Source organism: Rattus norvegicus, chromosome 3 (assembly GCF_036323735.1).
Source record: "Rattus norvegicus strain BN/NHsdMcwi chromosome 3, GRCr8, whole genome shotgun sequence".
Taxonomy (NCBI): Eukaryota; Metazoa; Chordata; class Mammalia; order Rodentia; family Muridae; genus Rattus; species Rattus norvegicus.
In genome coordinates this window covers 64826666-64843625 of record NC_086021.1, presented here as the reverse complement: position 1 = coordinate 64843625, position 16960 = coordinate 64826666, and the positions used below count along the sequence as shown (strand labels likewise).

Here is a 16960-nt window from a genome sequence, read left to right as displayed (position 1 = left end):
AAAGCTTCAAGATTCTCTGCCTTTCCTTTCAGGGAGGGGATTCTGGAGGGGATTCTGGGTGTTTGGCAGTGCACCACACATACTTAGAGAGTCTTCCTCTAAAAAGAATCCTCTTTTGTCATTGGACAAAATAGTGTCACTTATGTGCATTTCCTTTATATGTTATTCATTTTGTTCAGTCTTCTTAAATGAAATGGAAAGGAATACAAGTTGATAACGCTCAGAAAAGGGATTGTAAAATAATAAATGTAGTCTTTGGCCATCTCCATGATATCATATCTTTTTATAAGTATCTTAAATCTTAATCACGAAAGATTATTTCTAGGAAGCATTTTTTTCTTAAACCTTAAAAATTAATGGGGGACGACAAAAAAAAAAAAAAAAAAAGAACATTTTCTGCTAATGCTGGTTAACCAAAGCCAACCTGTCACGTAAGCTAACTTTTTTAACTGTAACATCTGACTCACAAGAGCTAGTGTACACTTTGATTTTCCTATAGAAGTGGTTACCTGGAGCCAAGCTATAAGTTATGTTCTTACCCACAGCTATTTGGCTCTTCAGTGAATTAAAGTTGTGACAGAAGCCTGAGCTCTCCTAACAGTTCTTCTCTTGTTTTCTGAAACACAAGAGTTGGGTGATGTTGTATCTAACCCGGTGTATGCAATCTCCTTAAAAAGTATTTGCTTTCTGAACTCCACGGGCACAAATGTAAGCCATAAGTTCTAGACACCAGCATACTCTCTTTTATGACTCAAGCAGATTTTCCTGAGTAGCTTTAAAAGTTATTACTTAAAAATTACATTTGAATAAGAAAAGGTAATCATATAAAATTTTCCTATTAATAAAACAGAATGTACAATGTTTACAGACTCCTTAATATGCTTTCTTGTGATGCAGTCACAAATGTCACTTGTACTTACTTATTTTGTGATCTGTGTGTTATGTACTGCTGGGGTGCCTAAAATCGTAACTGCCAAGTGAAAACCTAATCTAATAATAAACATCCCTTGATGGTGAGCACAGCCCACTCTAACCTCACCGTGCTGATGGCTTTCTTCTGATGTCGTATGTGGCCTGAAATGCAGTCAATAGAATCGCTGGTTCTGTCGACTTTATATTTTAATCTTTAGGGGGAAAATTTTTAACATTCAAATCACTGAAGAAAGAGCCAGTATTCAATACTGTTTTTAGCAAGCATGTATGGAATATGTACACTAGATTTTTCATCCCAAGTTTGGCTTGATATAGCCCTAAATGTTATGATCAGTCATCCATCAACCTATATAATTTATACTGACCTATCAAAAGATAGAAGAATGTCCTTGTAGATCAGATGCAAAGCATGTCATGTCACACGTGATAATTTGGGGGTTGTTTTTAGATTGAATCACAGCTTTTCCGTGCTTTCTCTGTACCTCTAACCTCACTGGCTTGAATTCTGTTAGCTATAATGGAAGAGCAGTAAGCACGGCCATGAGTTAGAAATGTGGTGACAATCAAGGTCTACAGTGCCCCCAGAGTGCCTGGAACAGACAGGACTTGTACCGTGAATTCGTATCTCTTTTCTACTCTTTCCCCAGTACATTTGTAATCCACACATCCGGCCATTGTACTGAGGTAGTTGGGTGGTTTTGGTGCTTTCAGACATCAGTGTGACTGACAAGTTTCAGTTTTTACAGTCTCAGTAGTTCGTCTGTTAGAATCGATTGCCATTTGAAGCTGATAAATTAATACACCTTTTAAAGTCTACTTAATTTTCCTGTATTGTTTGTTAAACTTGTCGTAATTAATTTGTTGAAGAGGCCAAATTATTTGTTGATTCCCTACAGACTGGGTTTCACGGGTATTTTGAAGAGATGCTTCTCATCCAGTCTTGCGTTTAAAGTTACAGTGACTAAATATAGAGTCTTGATCAAATGAAAGTTTGCCTGGGGATAGAATAAGATCACAGGTGACGTGAACCTCCCTCCCCTCAGGAGCCTGGTGTTGGCCTGCTTGTTGTCTCTTTTTGATGCAAGGCAACCATTCCATGGCAACTGTTACTTCATTAGCAATTGTAATAGACTAGAATTTTAACTTTCTCTTTCATGTATTAACTATAATATTTATGTAGGAGAAAGTAACTCTCAAGGACAATTCACAGGGAAGTCATCACATAACTGATACTTTCAAATATCTACCAATGGTGTAATTATATTCAGAATTGATGGCCATGTTATATCTCGCTATGCTTATAAATATAGATACAAATCAGTATTTAATTAAGGTGTACATAATTTAAGTAAGAGTATTAAAGTTATATTGTAGATATGAAAAATTGCTAATCTAAATTTAGTTTTTAAAAGTTAAATTTTATATCAGCCTATAAATTAAAAAATAACTGATTTTAACTAGAATGTTCTAGTATGTTGATCCTCATTTTTGTTTCATTTTTAATATTCACTTCTGAAATTTATTCCACAAAAGGGAATGCAGTGGTGTCTTTTGAAAGAAGAGGATGTCATTCCTCGTATCAGGGCAATGGACGGCCGAAGAGGAAGACCACCCAATCCAGATAGACCAAGAGCAAGAGAGGAATCCAGGATGAAACGCCGGAAGGGTCGCCCTCCCAATGTTGGCAGTGCCGAATTCCTAGATAACACAGATGCAAAACTACTAAGGAAACTGCAGGCTCAAGGTAGGAAGCACCCCGCTGCCTGTCACTAATGAGAACCCAATACTCATCCTTCTGGTATTCTGACTTGGGAATGGTCGCCAACTTCTCTCAAAGGAAACAGGGAGCCCCACTAGTACGTGGAGGTTTGAATACTAGTAACTCCAGAGCCTTACTTACTGATTCATCCTCTCTGATGCACTGCAGTCGCAAAGCATGCTGTTATGCTGTTAAGAGTTGGACAGAAAGGAATCAACCCACATTTGCTTGGCACATACCCTAAATTTGTGTAGCCTTCCTTCTGCAATAATCCTTTTAACAGCTCCCAACTCCTTGAAGTGTACATTAGAATACATAAAAAAAACATGGATTTCTGCAGTAAATTTGAGTCAGAGAACTCTGGTTACTGATAAGTAACCCCAGATGAAGTCTGGGCATGCATTTTTAGAATGCTCAAATGGTCACTGTATTTTAGAATGTCTGATAAGCACCCCAGAGACTATATATACTAACTTAAATTTTCCCAAGGTGATTAGAATGTACTTCTTATTCAGTATTATACTTACATTACCCTGGAGCTGTTCCTGTGGACAGGAAGCCCAAGCTGGGCTTGCCGCTATGGGGTCTGAGTTATTTTGTATAAAGGCAAAGTCTCTTTGGGCTGTCCTAAGCTTTTCCTCTTGTGTAAGTGTCTTGAACATGTAAATATATACATGTACAGAAAAATTATGGCTTAAATTTTTAATAGTTAAAATTATTTAAATGTCTATCAGAATTTTATGTCATTACAAGAATTGTTTATGTCTATAATAACAAAATCTAGAAAAATACATGATGTATTTTTGTTCATTGTAAACATCTCATAACCCATGGAAAAGGCTCACAAAACAATTTACTTTAAAAGAAAGCTTTCACTCTCATTCACCATCTTTCTAGAAATGTATGCAAACATCAGCATTTACCCTTCAGTGTTTCTTTTTTTTTTTTTTTTTTTCTTTTTTTTCCGGAGCTGGGGACCGAACCCAGGGCCTTGCGCTCGCTAGGCAAGCGCTCTACCACTGAGCTAAATCCCCAACCCCCCCTTCAGTGTTTCTAAAAGGTTCTTCCGATTCATGCTCACCTAATAGCGCTTACGTTAACTACTGGCTAGCATCTCAGGTCGCAAAGCTTTATTCTTTCTCTGCTTTAACACAGTCCATTTTTTAATGTTATTTTATCTTAAGACATTCATCTTCCTAGTAAAAGAAAGGCCGTAGTATATTAAAAGGCAAGCATGAGTTAAAAACTAAAATTTTAAAAATTGTATTTTCAGTTATGATTTCTCTCTGTGTATGTGCATACATGTGTGTATATACATGTTTGACTGTGTGCATACAACAGCACATGTGTGAGTCAGAGGACAATTTGCTTGAGTCAGTTTTCTCCTTCTTCCAACTAGACCTTGTGGATCAAACCCAGATCGTCATTCTGGGTAGGATGTGCCTTCGCACACTCAGCCAATTGCCGGTCCTGAGTTTTAATGTCACTATCACTAAGCCATCACTCTTATGAAGCCTGTGTAATGCTAGCCTTGTTATATTTCAAAAATGAGTGCTTGGAGTTAATTGCTAGACAAAATGTTAATTTTCTTATGTTTTCATTTCTAATAAAAGTATCCTCATGTACACTCAAAAATAGAACATTTAAATTTGAAAAAAATCAGGTGTATTGTAACAAAGAACTTAATTGTATTTTATTCTCCTAGATTTCAAATTGATTTTATTCCATGACTTACTTTCCTCTTGTTAATGGGCTTCACTTCTCTGTGTGTGTGTGTGTGTGTGTATGTGTGTGTGTGTGTGTGTGTGTGTGTGTGTGTGTGTTCGTTACATGAAAACAATCATGCATGCAATGCTTTCTTTTTGTAAGCATGTATGTATAAGGGGAGTGGAAGGGGAGCACATGTGTCCCCACACATTGTGAAGGTCACAGGACAGATGTCAGGAATAGGTTCTCTCCTTTCCGTGTGGGTTCACACGATCAAACTCAGGTTGTCAGGCTCGGTGATAGCAGTCCTGATCCTCTGAGCATCTCCTGCCACAAGCATTCAACAATAAACAGTCGCTACCTTTGGGCTAGCAAGATTGTGCAGTGGGTAAACTACTTCCTGTACAGCCTTGTGGTCTGAGTTCTGTCCTGGGATCCCCATGTCAAGGTAGAAGTAGTGAAATGCGTGTCCCCAAGTTGTCCTCTGACTTGTACATGCCTGCCATGGCCTGCCCACATACATACATCAAACACTTGTGCACTGTAATAAAAAGGTAAAGAACATTGTTTAGATTTACAAATATATGAATTGTTTTATGTTCCTTTTTGTTGAAATTTAAGCAGCAGTGAATAATTTTACACTATTTCAAACAGTTTAAAGGGGTTATTTGAGAGAATTCTAGAAGTTTCTGTTACATATTACCACCCTACTTGGATTAAAGTGTCTGGAAGAATTTGATTAAAGTCACAGATTAGTTGAGAATGCGGGAAATGCAAGCTTTCACTGTATTTCCAAGTGTTGTAAACTGAGATGCAGACTTAGATCTACACTTTGGACGATAGTAGCTTTGGGCGCATGCACTGCTTGTTGATGGACCACACCTTAGCAGCCATGTGCAGTTGAAAGTGGCTTCTGTCACTGGCTGTCACAGTGTTGCATGTATTCATTGAGTAAAATTATTGGATTTATTATGAAAGTTTCAGAGTTTATGGAGTGCAAGCTTCAACCTATGGAGCTTTATTGGGAAACTTTTTAAAAATAATTTATTCGTTTTTATTTTATGAGCATTGGTTTTTGCCTGCATGTATGCCTGTGTGAGGGTGTCAGATTCCTTGGAACTGAAGTTGGATAGTTGTGAACTGTCGTATGGGTCCTCCGCTGAAAGAGTAGACAGTGTTCTTAACCATGAGCTGCCTCCCCAGTTCCAGGAAACTGCTTTCTGATTACATGTGCTTTTCAACTTAAGACCAAGTTGAGTCTTTATCTGCAATTCAGAAAAAAACAAAGCCATTCCGTTAAAAATTAAATATTGAAATGTATTTGTCTTGCATTTTTATGACACTCTGACTGCGTTTTGCTCGCCATGGTCTCTTTCTCTATGTGTCAGATTAGAGGTGTTTATTTCTAAGGTATTTATACTACAGCAGCTCTTTTGTATGACTCGGAGAGTTTGAATGCCTATGCTTTCCAAATGCTGAACCTTATTGGGAGCTCGAAGTGTATTTTAGCGTCCTCTGTTTTATCTTCTAATAGCACCTAGAGTTTGCTCCATAAAATTAGACTCTGCTGTGTCTACTTCCCCTGGAAGCTGGGTCTTTCTACGAGCAGAATGAGTACGCCCTTTTCTACCAAGCCATCCCCTACCTAGTAAATTACCTGCCCTGCGTTAAGAACTGCCCCTTCATAGAGGTGCAACCACAGCCCACAGTTGCGCTTGGAGTTGTCAGGAATACCATTTGAATTTTGGTTTTGCTTTTTTTTTTTCTTCCAGAAATAGCCAGACAGGCAGCACAAATAAAACTTCTGAGAAAACTTCAAAAGCAGGAACAGGCACGGGTTGCCAAAGAAGCTAAAAAACAACAAGGTAGGAGACATAAGTCGTGGATTTGAAAGGTGGGAGGGGGGTTCCTAAGAGGCCACCCTTCCTCCTGTGTTCCCGGATGACACGCGCGCTTTGGTTCCTCTCAACAGCAATAATGGCTGCTGAAGAGAAGCGGAAGCAGAAAGAACAAATGAAGATGCTGAAGCAGCAGGTACGTCCTGCGCTGCGCAGCGCTGCTCTGGGGCGGGCCCCTAAACAGGCCTTCCGGGCGGGTCTTCGTGTTCGCAAGCGTGTGGGTCCCACTGGGATCTCCTGCGTAGTTTCTGTTGGGCGTGTCGGTCTGTTTAGACAGTTGACATCTTCTGTTACTTCAAATTTTTTCTAAAGATTTATTTACATGGGCATGAGTGTTTGCCTGCATGTGTAAATCTGTACTGTGTGTGCCTGTTGCACACACAGCAGAAGAGGCCATTGGAACTGGCTTTACAGATGGTTATGAGCCACCAGTGAGTCCTGGAACCTGACCTTCTGCAAAAGCCACCAGTGTTTTTAACCACTAAGCCATCTCTCCAGGTCTTTTTTAAATGCGAGTTTTGGGATTGAAGTTTATGTTCTCATGCTTGCAAGGTAGACACTACTAACTGAGCCATCTTAACCCTCTTGGTCTTATGTTTACATTTTAATTGTATTTTAGAATTTTATATACCAGTGCATTAAATTTACATTATTCCCATCCCTCCTTCCTCCCTCCAATTCCTCCCCTGTCTTCCGTGATATATGTATATATATATATATGTCATACACACACACACATACGTATGATATCCACCCTTCTGAGTCTGACTAGTGTTGTTCATATGTGCATGGGTGTAGCACTAACTTTTGGGGCATGGGCCATATAGCAGGGAGCTTGGCCCTGAAAATAAAATGACTTTCCCTCCCTCCAAACCACTGGCTCATAGCTCTTAACTAAAAGAAAGGTCTTGTTAGCTCTTCCCATACCCATTCTTGTACGTCACTGGTATGGTCTTGTAGGCAGCCCTATTACTGAGTTCCTATGATTTCCAGAGAAGCTGTTTTCATGCAGTCCCCTGCTGCTCTGGCTCTTCTGCCTTTTCTGCCTCCTCTTCCCTGATGTCTCAGAGCCTTGAGTGGAGTCATGGTCTTATAGATGGGGTACGCACTACACCGGCCCTTTTTCTGCAGTTTGACCAGCTGTAACTGCCTCCATCTAATACAGAAACTTATGTTTGAGGGTAAGAGCTGCAGTTGTTCATGGAGGAGTATTTGAAGACAGTTGCATACTCCGTCAGTTTAGCAAAATCGTAACGGAGCAACACACTCTGGAGAGAGGTGCCCTCTGCAGCAGCAGTGGTAACCAATATCTCAGGAGTAACTAACAGCTGTCTGGTCAAACTTAACCCATTCAGTAATTGGGAACTCAGGTATGGAGACACACACACACACACACACACACACACACACACACACACACACACACGCACACGAATGAAAGGCCTTAGGCCCTAGAGGAAAACCTACAAGAACTTCCCTCATTTATGTAACATTTACAAGTATTTTAATATTCTTATGGACTTTGAATTTATGTTGGTACCCTGACAGATTTTCAGATTTTTCTATCAGGGGAGAGAAGATAATGCTTGGATATCCAAGTTTTAATAAGGACATTTGGTTGTTTAAAGCATGCACAGCATTTGCACCCACAAGATGGCTCAGCAGATAAAAGTGCTTGCTGCACAAGGTTGACCTGACTTCAATCCTTGGAAGCCACATAGTGGAAGGTGCACCTACAACAATGGCCACACAATACATGTAATTAATTAATTAAAATTAAGTCAATAGTAGACATACTATAGTAAAAAACTAAATCTATGTGTCCGGAAGAGAACGTTCCCTCATTACTTCTGAGGGTTCTTGGAGAGTATTACCCAGAATATTCTCTTGTATCTATGTGATCCCCTCCTTTCTACTTTCCAAAATTAATTTTGGTAAAATTAAGTAATTTTAAAACTTGGCAGAATATTGAGTGACAAGGTGTGAGAGCTATCTCCCATCCCCACGAGCTCGTGCATCACTAAATCAGGGGAAACAGGGAGAAAGTGTGTTCTTACAGATTGTGAGAGAGTAAGGAGTCAGTCTTAAGTGGAACCCCTTGTGTTACTCTATCTGAAGCTGCTAACCAATTGCATGCTTGGAGTCGCTGTCCTTGTCTCCCATGTTTCCTCCAGAACTAACTAAAGAAATGTGACCCGAGTGAACTCCTCTAGAGTTGGAATTCAGAAGTTAGAGTTTCTAATCAGGCAGCCTGGGGTTAAATGTGGGACTGTGCTGCTTAATGATTTGTGACCTTGCTGGACTCTTCCAGCCCCTCATGTCTCCATTTCCTTTATTGTAAAGGAGGTAAGGGTGGCTGGTGAGGAAATGGGACAGTGGAGTGCATCAGGCCTTCCAAATAAAAACTACATTCTTGAAATAATGCATTTAAAATACCATAATTAAAATTCATTTTACCATAATTTAAAATCATGCATTATAAACTTAAATTTCTTCCTTTGTTTATTGTGACTACTAGATGTTGTGAAGTTGACTTAAAATCAGTAAGCTGAGTAATGCATTTATTAGTTTAAAGTATTGCAAATCTTTATTCAATAGTATGTATGCTTATAGTTCATTTTTAAGCAGAATATTGCCTTTTGTTACGCTTTCTGTAGCTTCTTTGATTTTATGTTGACCAAAGATATATCAAATTATCTTAGTACTCTGAATTCAGCTTTGAGATCTTAAAGTCAAGTGGGTGTAAGTCTTTACATTCTACACTGCTAATTAAAACAGCGTTAGGCCTCAAAGCTTTTGGCAGCATTAATTCAATCGAATTAATCTTACATATTTCTCTAGACATTTATAAGACTAACCTACTCAACTTTTGCTAAATAATGGCCTTCCTCTTGCTGTTACTCAGTTTTGAGTCTAGGTCTCTGTTGCAGAGGCAGCCTTGTCACTTGTGATTCTCCCGCATCTGTCACCGGAATAGCTGGGATTGCAGATGTGTGCCATGAGGCCCCGAGCGATTGTTGCAAGTTTGCATTGATCTAGAATAAAATAGAATCTTGTTCTGCTCATTCTTTGGATATTTTTGACACAAAGATTGGCAAAAATGTCTTCAGAATATTTTTTCTCACCACCTTTTTATACTATGTAATCTTTATTGAAACCAATGTCTGCAGTTTCATACATGCAAACTCACCATCACCTCAACACTGTCCTTTACCAGACATTTTCCTGCATTCTCATCTTTTGTTTTTGCTGTGCTTTTGTTTTGTTTTGAGTTCCCTGAATTTAACCAGGAATGATCTGTGTGACTATGGCTTGGAAGTAGCTAGTGGAACCTCAGTGGTTACACAGCTGATGACAATAACTGCTCTTTCCCAGAATCCATCAGTAGCTGATTCACTGATCGTTGACCAGTCTTGTGTAGGCACACTACAGGCAGCCACAGCTACTGTGAGGTCATTGTTGCACTGAGGACCACATTTTGCAAACCTGCCACCCACTCCATCCTGGAATGCGAGTCGAACATGACTATGTAGACTAAAGTATTTGCTGTGTTAGAACTCAATATCCTCACATTCAAAACAAGAATATAGTTTTAATGGTTAAAACTCTTTGATAATAAAGAAGATATTATATATACAGTAACCATCTCAATACGTGAGAAGTATATAAAACTTATAGATGTTAGTCTTTATGCTGTCATATTGTTTGCAAGTAAATATTTATACTGTATATGGTATATATTTGGCAGTTAAGATAAAGCTTTAGACTGAATATACTTAAACCCCATTACTTTGCACATGAGAGAATGGGGTAGTGCTTTTCTGACTTAAGAGCACACCCTGTGAAAGTCTGTGATTGACCAGAGCAGAAAATGTTCACCAAGCATGGTTCCTCCATGCTGGAGGGGGTGGCACATGCCTTCACTCTCATTGCGGGAGGCAGAGGCACACAGTTCAAGGGCAGCCTGGTCTACCGAGTAAATTCTAGGACAGACAGGGCTACTCAGAGAAACCCTATCTCAAAAATTAAACAAACAAACAAACAAAAAAAGTCAGCTCCTAATAGGAAATTCAAATACCAATCCTGCAGTCCATTACCAAGAAAGAATAAACCCATCTATAAATGACTTAATATGACTTTATATTAAATTAATACAAATTTATACTCCAAGAAATTACATATATGAGATAACCGCATGTACAGTACCTAAAATAGTGATTATATTTTAAAATGATGGCCATTTAACTTTTGATAATGATTAATATTTTTTATTTTAAAAGTTACCCTCATAGCTGGGTATTGGTGGTTCAAGCCTTTTAATCCAGCACTCAAGGGGCAGAGGCATCATTTGCAGCAAAATCGTAGAGTGTGATGAGTCTTCTAAATTAGATCATTGATTCCGCAAATCTCATGATTTCATTATACACCATATACAGAGGTGTGGGTTCAATAATAGGGAGAGAGAGAGAAGAAAACTCCCAGTAAAGCACAGCTTTAGGCAGTACATCTGGAAACTGAAGGAGAAACAACCATGTTTGATATACCATATATGTGTCCGATATGGATATCAAGAACAAATCTAATTTGAAGTAGGAAATGCCAGGGGTTTTGTTGTTGTTAGTATTTCCATCCATGGAAATTTTAAACTTCCAGAAAGACCATTTTTAAATAAAATTTCTGTCATTATAGCATATGAGGGTAATTTTTTTTTCTTGTGATTTTTTTTTTTTTTTTGTGAGTTTCTCTGTGTAAACCAGGCTGGACACAAACTCACAGAGATCCTTCTGCCTCTGCCCCTTGAGTGCTGGGATTAAAGGCTTGCACCACCAACATCCAGCTATGAAGGTAGTTTTTAAAGTCAAAAATATTAATCATTACCAAAAGTTAAGGGCTGTCATTATAAAGTATAATGACTATTTTAGGTACTGTACATGCGTTTATCTCATGTATGTAATTTTTTGGAGTATAAATTTGTATTAATTTATTAAAAGTCATGTTATGTCGTTTATAGATGGGTTTATTCTTACAGTTGAAAGCATTGTTCACATCACTTTGTCAACATGTAAAATGAATTTCTGAACTGGAAATTATTTTTAATAATGGCCTCATATACATAGTTATCATTTTAAAGCCTTCTTTATATTACTGACAAGCTGGCCATGCATATGAATTATTTCACAGAAATACAAGTTCAGTAAGTGGTAGTAACTTATCAGGGGTTTATATATATTTTTCTATATATTTCTATTCTATTTCTATATATTTCTGTTCTGTTTGTAATTTCAATTATTTGTAAGTGCTATCTGGATATATAAGTTTAATTAGCCTTGTTTTCTCTTCTCTATATTCATCTAACATTTATAGCTTACAATTATGAGAATCTCTAAGCTTATGAATTTACAACATGCAAATATTAGTTGTCCTAACAGATAACTGAATTTGGATTCACTAGTGTTTGCTAATTTCTTATTTGTGTCTTAAGTTACCTGACTTCAGTTAAAACGTGTTACTTTAATATTTATTTTATCTCCAATTTTCATCATTTTTCTTACAGGAAAAAATTAAGAGAATACAGCAAATCAGAATGGAAAAAGAACTCCGAGCTCAGCAGATTCTTGAGGTAGAACTCTTAATTTAACGTAATTAAGATGATAATCCAAGTCCTAGAAGGTTTAAAATGCATGGGTTTCCCATCAGTTCAAACGAATACAACCGCTGTAAAGTCTCTTCAGAAAGGTGTAGATTGGGATGGACTTGAAGCTTTTCAGTAAGTTCATCCATCCCTCTGCTAGAATGACAGAAAATAAACACACAAACAGAAAAGGAAAGAAAGAAAAACTCCCTGAGTGGCCAGGGAGTTCGTGGTGTTCAGGGTAAAGAAACCACTTGGGGGCACAGTGAGATATTTTCTTTTGTTTAGAAACATATGTTTATAAAAGAATACTTTAAAGTGCAGGAACGATATTACTATCAGGGCCCCCCCGCCCCCTGCAAGCTGACTAGAAAGCGGGGGAAGAAGTTGAGGAGGAGTGGGGTTACATGTACAGCACTCCTGTCCAGCAAGTGTCTGCATAGCAGTTTTCAACAGCCCGTTCCCTACAGCATCGCTCCGTCACAGTCCGAGGCAGTGATCAGTGCTAGAAACATTGCCCCACAAGAAAAAGGCAGATTGCGTTTCATGTCCTGTATTCAAACCCGCATAGGTCTCAAAATTATTTCCTTCAAATAGTGTGAGAGTAAACCCTTTTATATTTTAATGTCTGACATCTTTCACCTTCAGCTGTTCCCGAATGCTGCTTTATGGACCACTGTATGGCCTGATGTCTGCAGACCTAACTAAGCTTTCTGTGGGACAGTTCCTCTCTCCTAGGAGTACACACACACTCCCTCACGCAGCTTACGTTAATTTGACAGCTCTCAAATTTAAAACATTTGTTTTTTAAACAAATGAATGATAAGTAGCAGTGGATAGAAACTCCCAAGACGGCTCATGGCTTCAGTTGGTGATAGCGTGATGCCTGCCGGATGTCGGTACAGGTCCCTTTCCGGTACACAAGTGCCGAATCAAAAACCCAGTGTACTGAATTTCAGTTAACGTTTATGGCCAAATAATGGATTTCTTTATTTAAAATATCAAGTACAAAAGGAGATTTCAAAAAGTAGATGTGTTTTTTGAGTGAGTTACTAATTAATTTTTGAGGTTCTATTACCCATTACTACCATTTTTTCTAAACTTTTTCAGAAGGTAATTTTTTAAACAATCCTCCAATATGCAACAAATGACAGTTTCCTTAGGTGCCAAGTTAATGTTATGTCAGACGTTTGTCAGTTTGTAGAAGAGAACTCGTCGTCTCGTGATTCTTATGGGTGCTTATATATGTGTATATATATATATTTTGGTGTTAACCTGTAGACCGGAGACTGTGCTGTGAGGTGGGGGTGTTTGTGGTTGTCTGCACATGTGTTAGTTACATGATCGTTTTGTACCTGGTGAGGCGTGTCTTAGCGGTGCTGTTGCATGACCTGAGACCTGTTTTGCATGCACAGGCTAAAAAGAAAAAGAAGGAAGAAGCAGCAAATGCCAAATTATTGGAGGCCGAGAAACGAACCAAGGTTAGTGTAGCTGAGAATCAAGAGTTTTTATTTTTAGAATAAAAACTTCATTTGCATAACACCAATCATGAGAAAATGATTTTTTCAAAACGACTATCGGAAAGTGTGTGTAAACGTGTACTCTTACTCGTGTGTATATTTTTATATGTTTTCATTTCTTAATGTAGGTTTTATGTGATGTTTTGCTATTTGTAAGTAGAAGACATCTCAAGTCAGAAATGCAAACTAGTGCCCGGCACCTGGTTCTAGGTTTGCTTGTTAAGAGTGACCTCCCAAACTAGTGTAATGTCATTTGTGTCCCCTCATAACTCTGTTCATGTCCAGTGTTTTATTTGTTAAAAATATAAGGCATAATCTAGGCATTGCGATGCTTACTGTAATGGTGACCATCAGGAGGCCGACTTAGGAGGCTCAAAAGCCCAGTGCAGTGCCCTAGCAAGACCCTGTCTATAAATAATCAAACAAGCAAGTAAGAAATGGGGAAGCCAGAGACAAAACTGCTAACTGTCATTGCACAATGGTAAAGTCAGTCCATTATATTGCTGTAAGGTAATTTTGGGGTGTTTTGATTACGATTCCCTGTTTGTTCTGTCCCTTCCCGGCTCAGCTCTTCACCCCTATAGAGTGTTTGTGGAGGCAGCTGACTGAGCCTGCTGGGGCCGCAGCGCCAGCACAGTCTTACCATGTAGAGCCAGGGTTGTTCTGTGGCTAGCTCGTTTGTTTTGGTTGGAGACACCATAGGTGTGTGCTTGGGATGAAGCAGAACTTAGGCAGTTAAACAAAGCTCTCCTGACAAGCTCTACCCTAACTCTGGTTTACAATCATGTCAACATACACTCCCTACTTTGTTCTCTAGAGTAAAGAATATTCTTCATTCTTCAACACTCCTTAATATTAAGTTCATCTAGATTTTTATCTTCATGAAACAACAGTCAATAGGTATCCATCTTATAGAATTGTTTTGCTTTGTGTCCTCCACACACCCCATCCCCTTGGGTTTGTACTGTGAACTTCTGTAGACACACACACATGCACCCATACTTAGGGTAAGGGAGGGCTTTAATAAACTACTTGTAAGGCTTGAATCATAATTTATTCATCGCAAGTTAAGAAAGAATGAATTGTCAACTTTTTCTGTGGTTAAAGCTATGAGAGGGCTAAAAATTTACCAGAAAGTGAAATTTTTATTATTTAGTATGTTCTAAATCTCTCCTAAAAACCATATATCAAAAGTTTCTTATTTTTAAGGAGAAAGAACTGAGAAGACAGCAGGCTGTCCTTCTGAAACACCAGGTCTGTATGTACACAGCCACACTGCGTGGCTAGCACTTCCTAACTTGGCTTAACTATTTGGCGGGGGGAATTCTTCAAAAGTTCACTTTAAATTTTCTGATATAATTCCTGCTTAAGTTTTCCCTTTGTCTTACAGTTTATTGCCTTGCTTTGGTATTGGTGTCTTTTGGGGGGTTAAATTTGGTTTTATGACTCTGTGATTTCTGTTTCGTAATGTTGTGCCAACTCTTTCTACCAGGAGTTGGAGAGGCATAGACTAGATATGGTATGGGTATGTTTATTTCTGTACATCTAACACCGCATTGTGATTTGGTTGTGATATGGTTGTCATAGCAATGCATAAAGTGTAGCACTGGCTGCTGTCATATTACATACTGCTGCATGGCTTTACAGCACAGTGCATTGCATACATCTGCTTGTCTGTCTATAAAGAAGTGTGATACGTCTCTACGATTTGTCATTGAATTGCATAAAACTCCTGTTTAAAAATGTACATTACTGATGTCACATGGAAAGTTGACTCACTATCCATTTAGAGACACTCATGACCCATATTCTCCCATCCTTGTAGATGCAAAACTGCCATTAAGTGCAATGGGAATTTTGAATTTGCTCGATGAGAGAATATGAAATATGAAGTATATCTTAGTTTTATAGTCAAATTTTAGAAATACCCCTTGGGGGACCAAATACATTGGAACTAAAATATTGATTAAACATTAATAATATGAAATTTTTACATTGAAATTAGTTACCAAATTAAGGTAATTCTTACCTTATTTAATACTGGGCATTTTAGATTACTCTTAGCCCATGGCACAGCTTTTTGTGCCTTAAGCAGTGCATGAAGCGTCAGACATCAGTAAATAGGAATATCACATTTCATTAGTATATGTATATGAACCATGACTAGTTTAATTTTTAATTCATATAAACACTTTTTAAAAAAATCTTCCTAATTTATTGGTGGATTATTGGATTTAAAAATGATTTTATACTTGAAATTAACTTAATTCTAAAACCACGACGCAAAAATGATTATGGATTAATTTTACCTGATCTTAAATTTTAAGAGCAGTATATATAACCTTCCGTACAATTGGCCGTAGTCTTTTGTGGTTTCTCTGATAGCAGATGTAAGGTAACTGACCTGTTCCAGCCAACCATCATGCTCTTGTTCTGGCGGCTTCTGAGGAGCACCCCAGCTGACCATCAGTAAACCGTGTGCTCTGTTACACTGTCTCCATGCTCATTGCCTCACCTTGCTGTTGATCGGTTGCTCTTGTATTTGCTTTCTAAACCTGAACTAAAACATGCACAGAATGGCCATTCTTGTCTTATATTTAGTATTTACCGTGACTTGTCTATAAATGCTAAACATGCTCTATTGAGTTGTTGTTTCTGTTGTTGTTACTGTTGTTGTTGTTGTTCTCCATTTGGAAACCAAGCCTTTAACTGTGGTTGAGTTGTTTTCCCAATTTTATCTGGCCTAACAGGAACGGGAGCGAAGGCGACAGCATATGATGCTTATGAAAGCTATGGAAGCTCGTAAAAAAGCAGAAGTAAGTGTGTTTTTCAAAGAACATTACCTTAGAAATTGAAGTTTGTTTTAGATTTGTCACTCTTCTGGCTTCATAAGCAAACCAAATGTAAAAGTTGGCAACCAAGTGCTAGAATGTATGTTCATTTTCCCAACTGAGATTTAATGATCCTTTTGTGGAGTGTTGGATGGTATTGGTTTAGATAACAGCACCTACTTATTACTGTAATCGTTACATCACAGAACTAGTGTCATAGCCTGAGAGTAGGATGGCATTGGTTAAGATATCAGTAGCTATTTATTACTATAGCCATTTTGTCACAAACTAATGTCATAGCATGTATAGACAGGTCCCGAGCATCTTCAACAAATGCTAATCACACCAACCACAAATTCCTGCCATTAGGCTCTTCTCAGGCTTAGTCTGTGTATAGCATGCGTTCTGTGTGTGCTATGGATGGAACCCAGGCCTCAGGAAGACCAGCCCACTCCCCACGTCTAAACCATCGCTCCAGTTTTGAATTTTCTTTTATTTTTTTCATGGAATATGTTTTGATCATGTTTTTTCCCCACTCCAAACTTCTCCCATATCCTAATTAATCATTCTCTTTCCTGTGCACTTTCATGCTCTCTCTCTCTCTCTCCCCCTCTCTCTCCCTCTCCCTCCCCCCTCTCTCTCACCCTCTGCATGCTGCCTTAGTCTCTGTGAGTTCATAT

At 38.4% G+C, this 16960-nt stretch overlaps 1 protein-coding gene across 51 annotated transcripts in view; it reads left to right on the top strand.

Moving 5' to 3' along the window:
• The window catches only part of Baz2b (bromodomain adjacent to zinc finger domain, 2B), a 241564-nt gene that overhangs the window by 190922 nt on the left and 33682 nt on the right, over positions 1-16960 (top strand). For 32 of the 51 annotated variants that reach the window (XM_063284041.1, XM_063284024.1, XM_063284011.1 and 29 more), the window contains 8 exons: positions 2467-2677; positions 6172-6264; positions 6372-6433; positions 11852-11917; positions 13345-13410; positions 14659-14703; positions 14942-14974; positions 16200-16265. In XM_063284041.1, the coding sequence (XP_063140111.1) occupies positions 2467-2677; positions 6172-6264; positions 6372-6433; positions 11852-11917; positions 13345-13410; positions 14659-14703; positions 14942-14974; positions 16200-16265 (642 nt within the window). The remainder of the gene's footprint in view (positions 1-2466; positions 2678-6171; positions 6265-6371; positions 6434-11851; positions 11918-13344; positions 13411-14658; positions 14704-14941; positions 14975-16199; positions 16266-16960) is intronic. The other 19 variants (XM_063284045.1, XM_063284040.1, XM_063284036.1 and 16 more) reach the window with 5 other exon arrangements.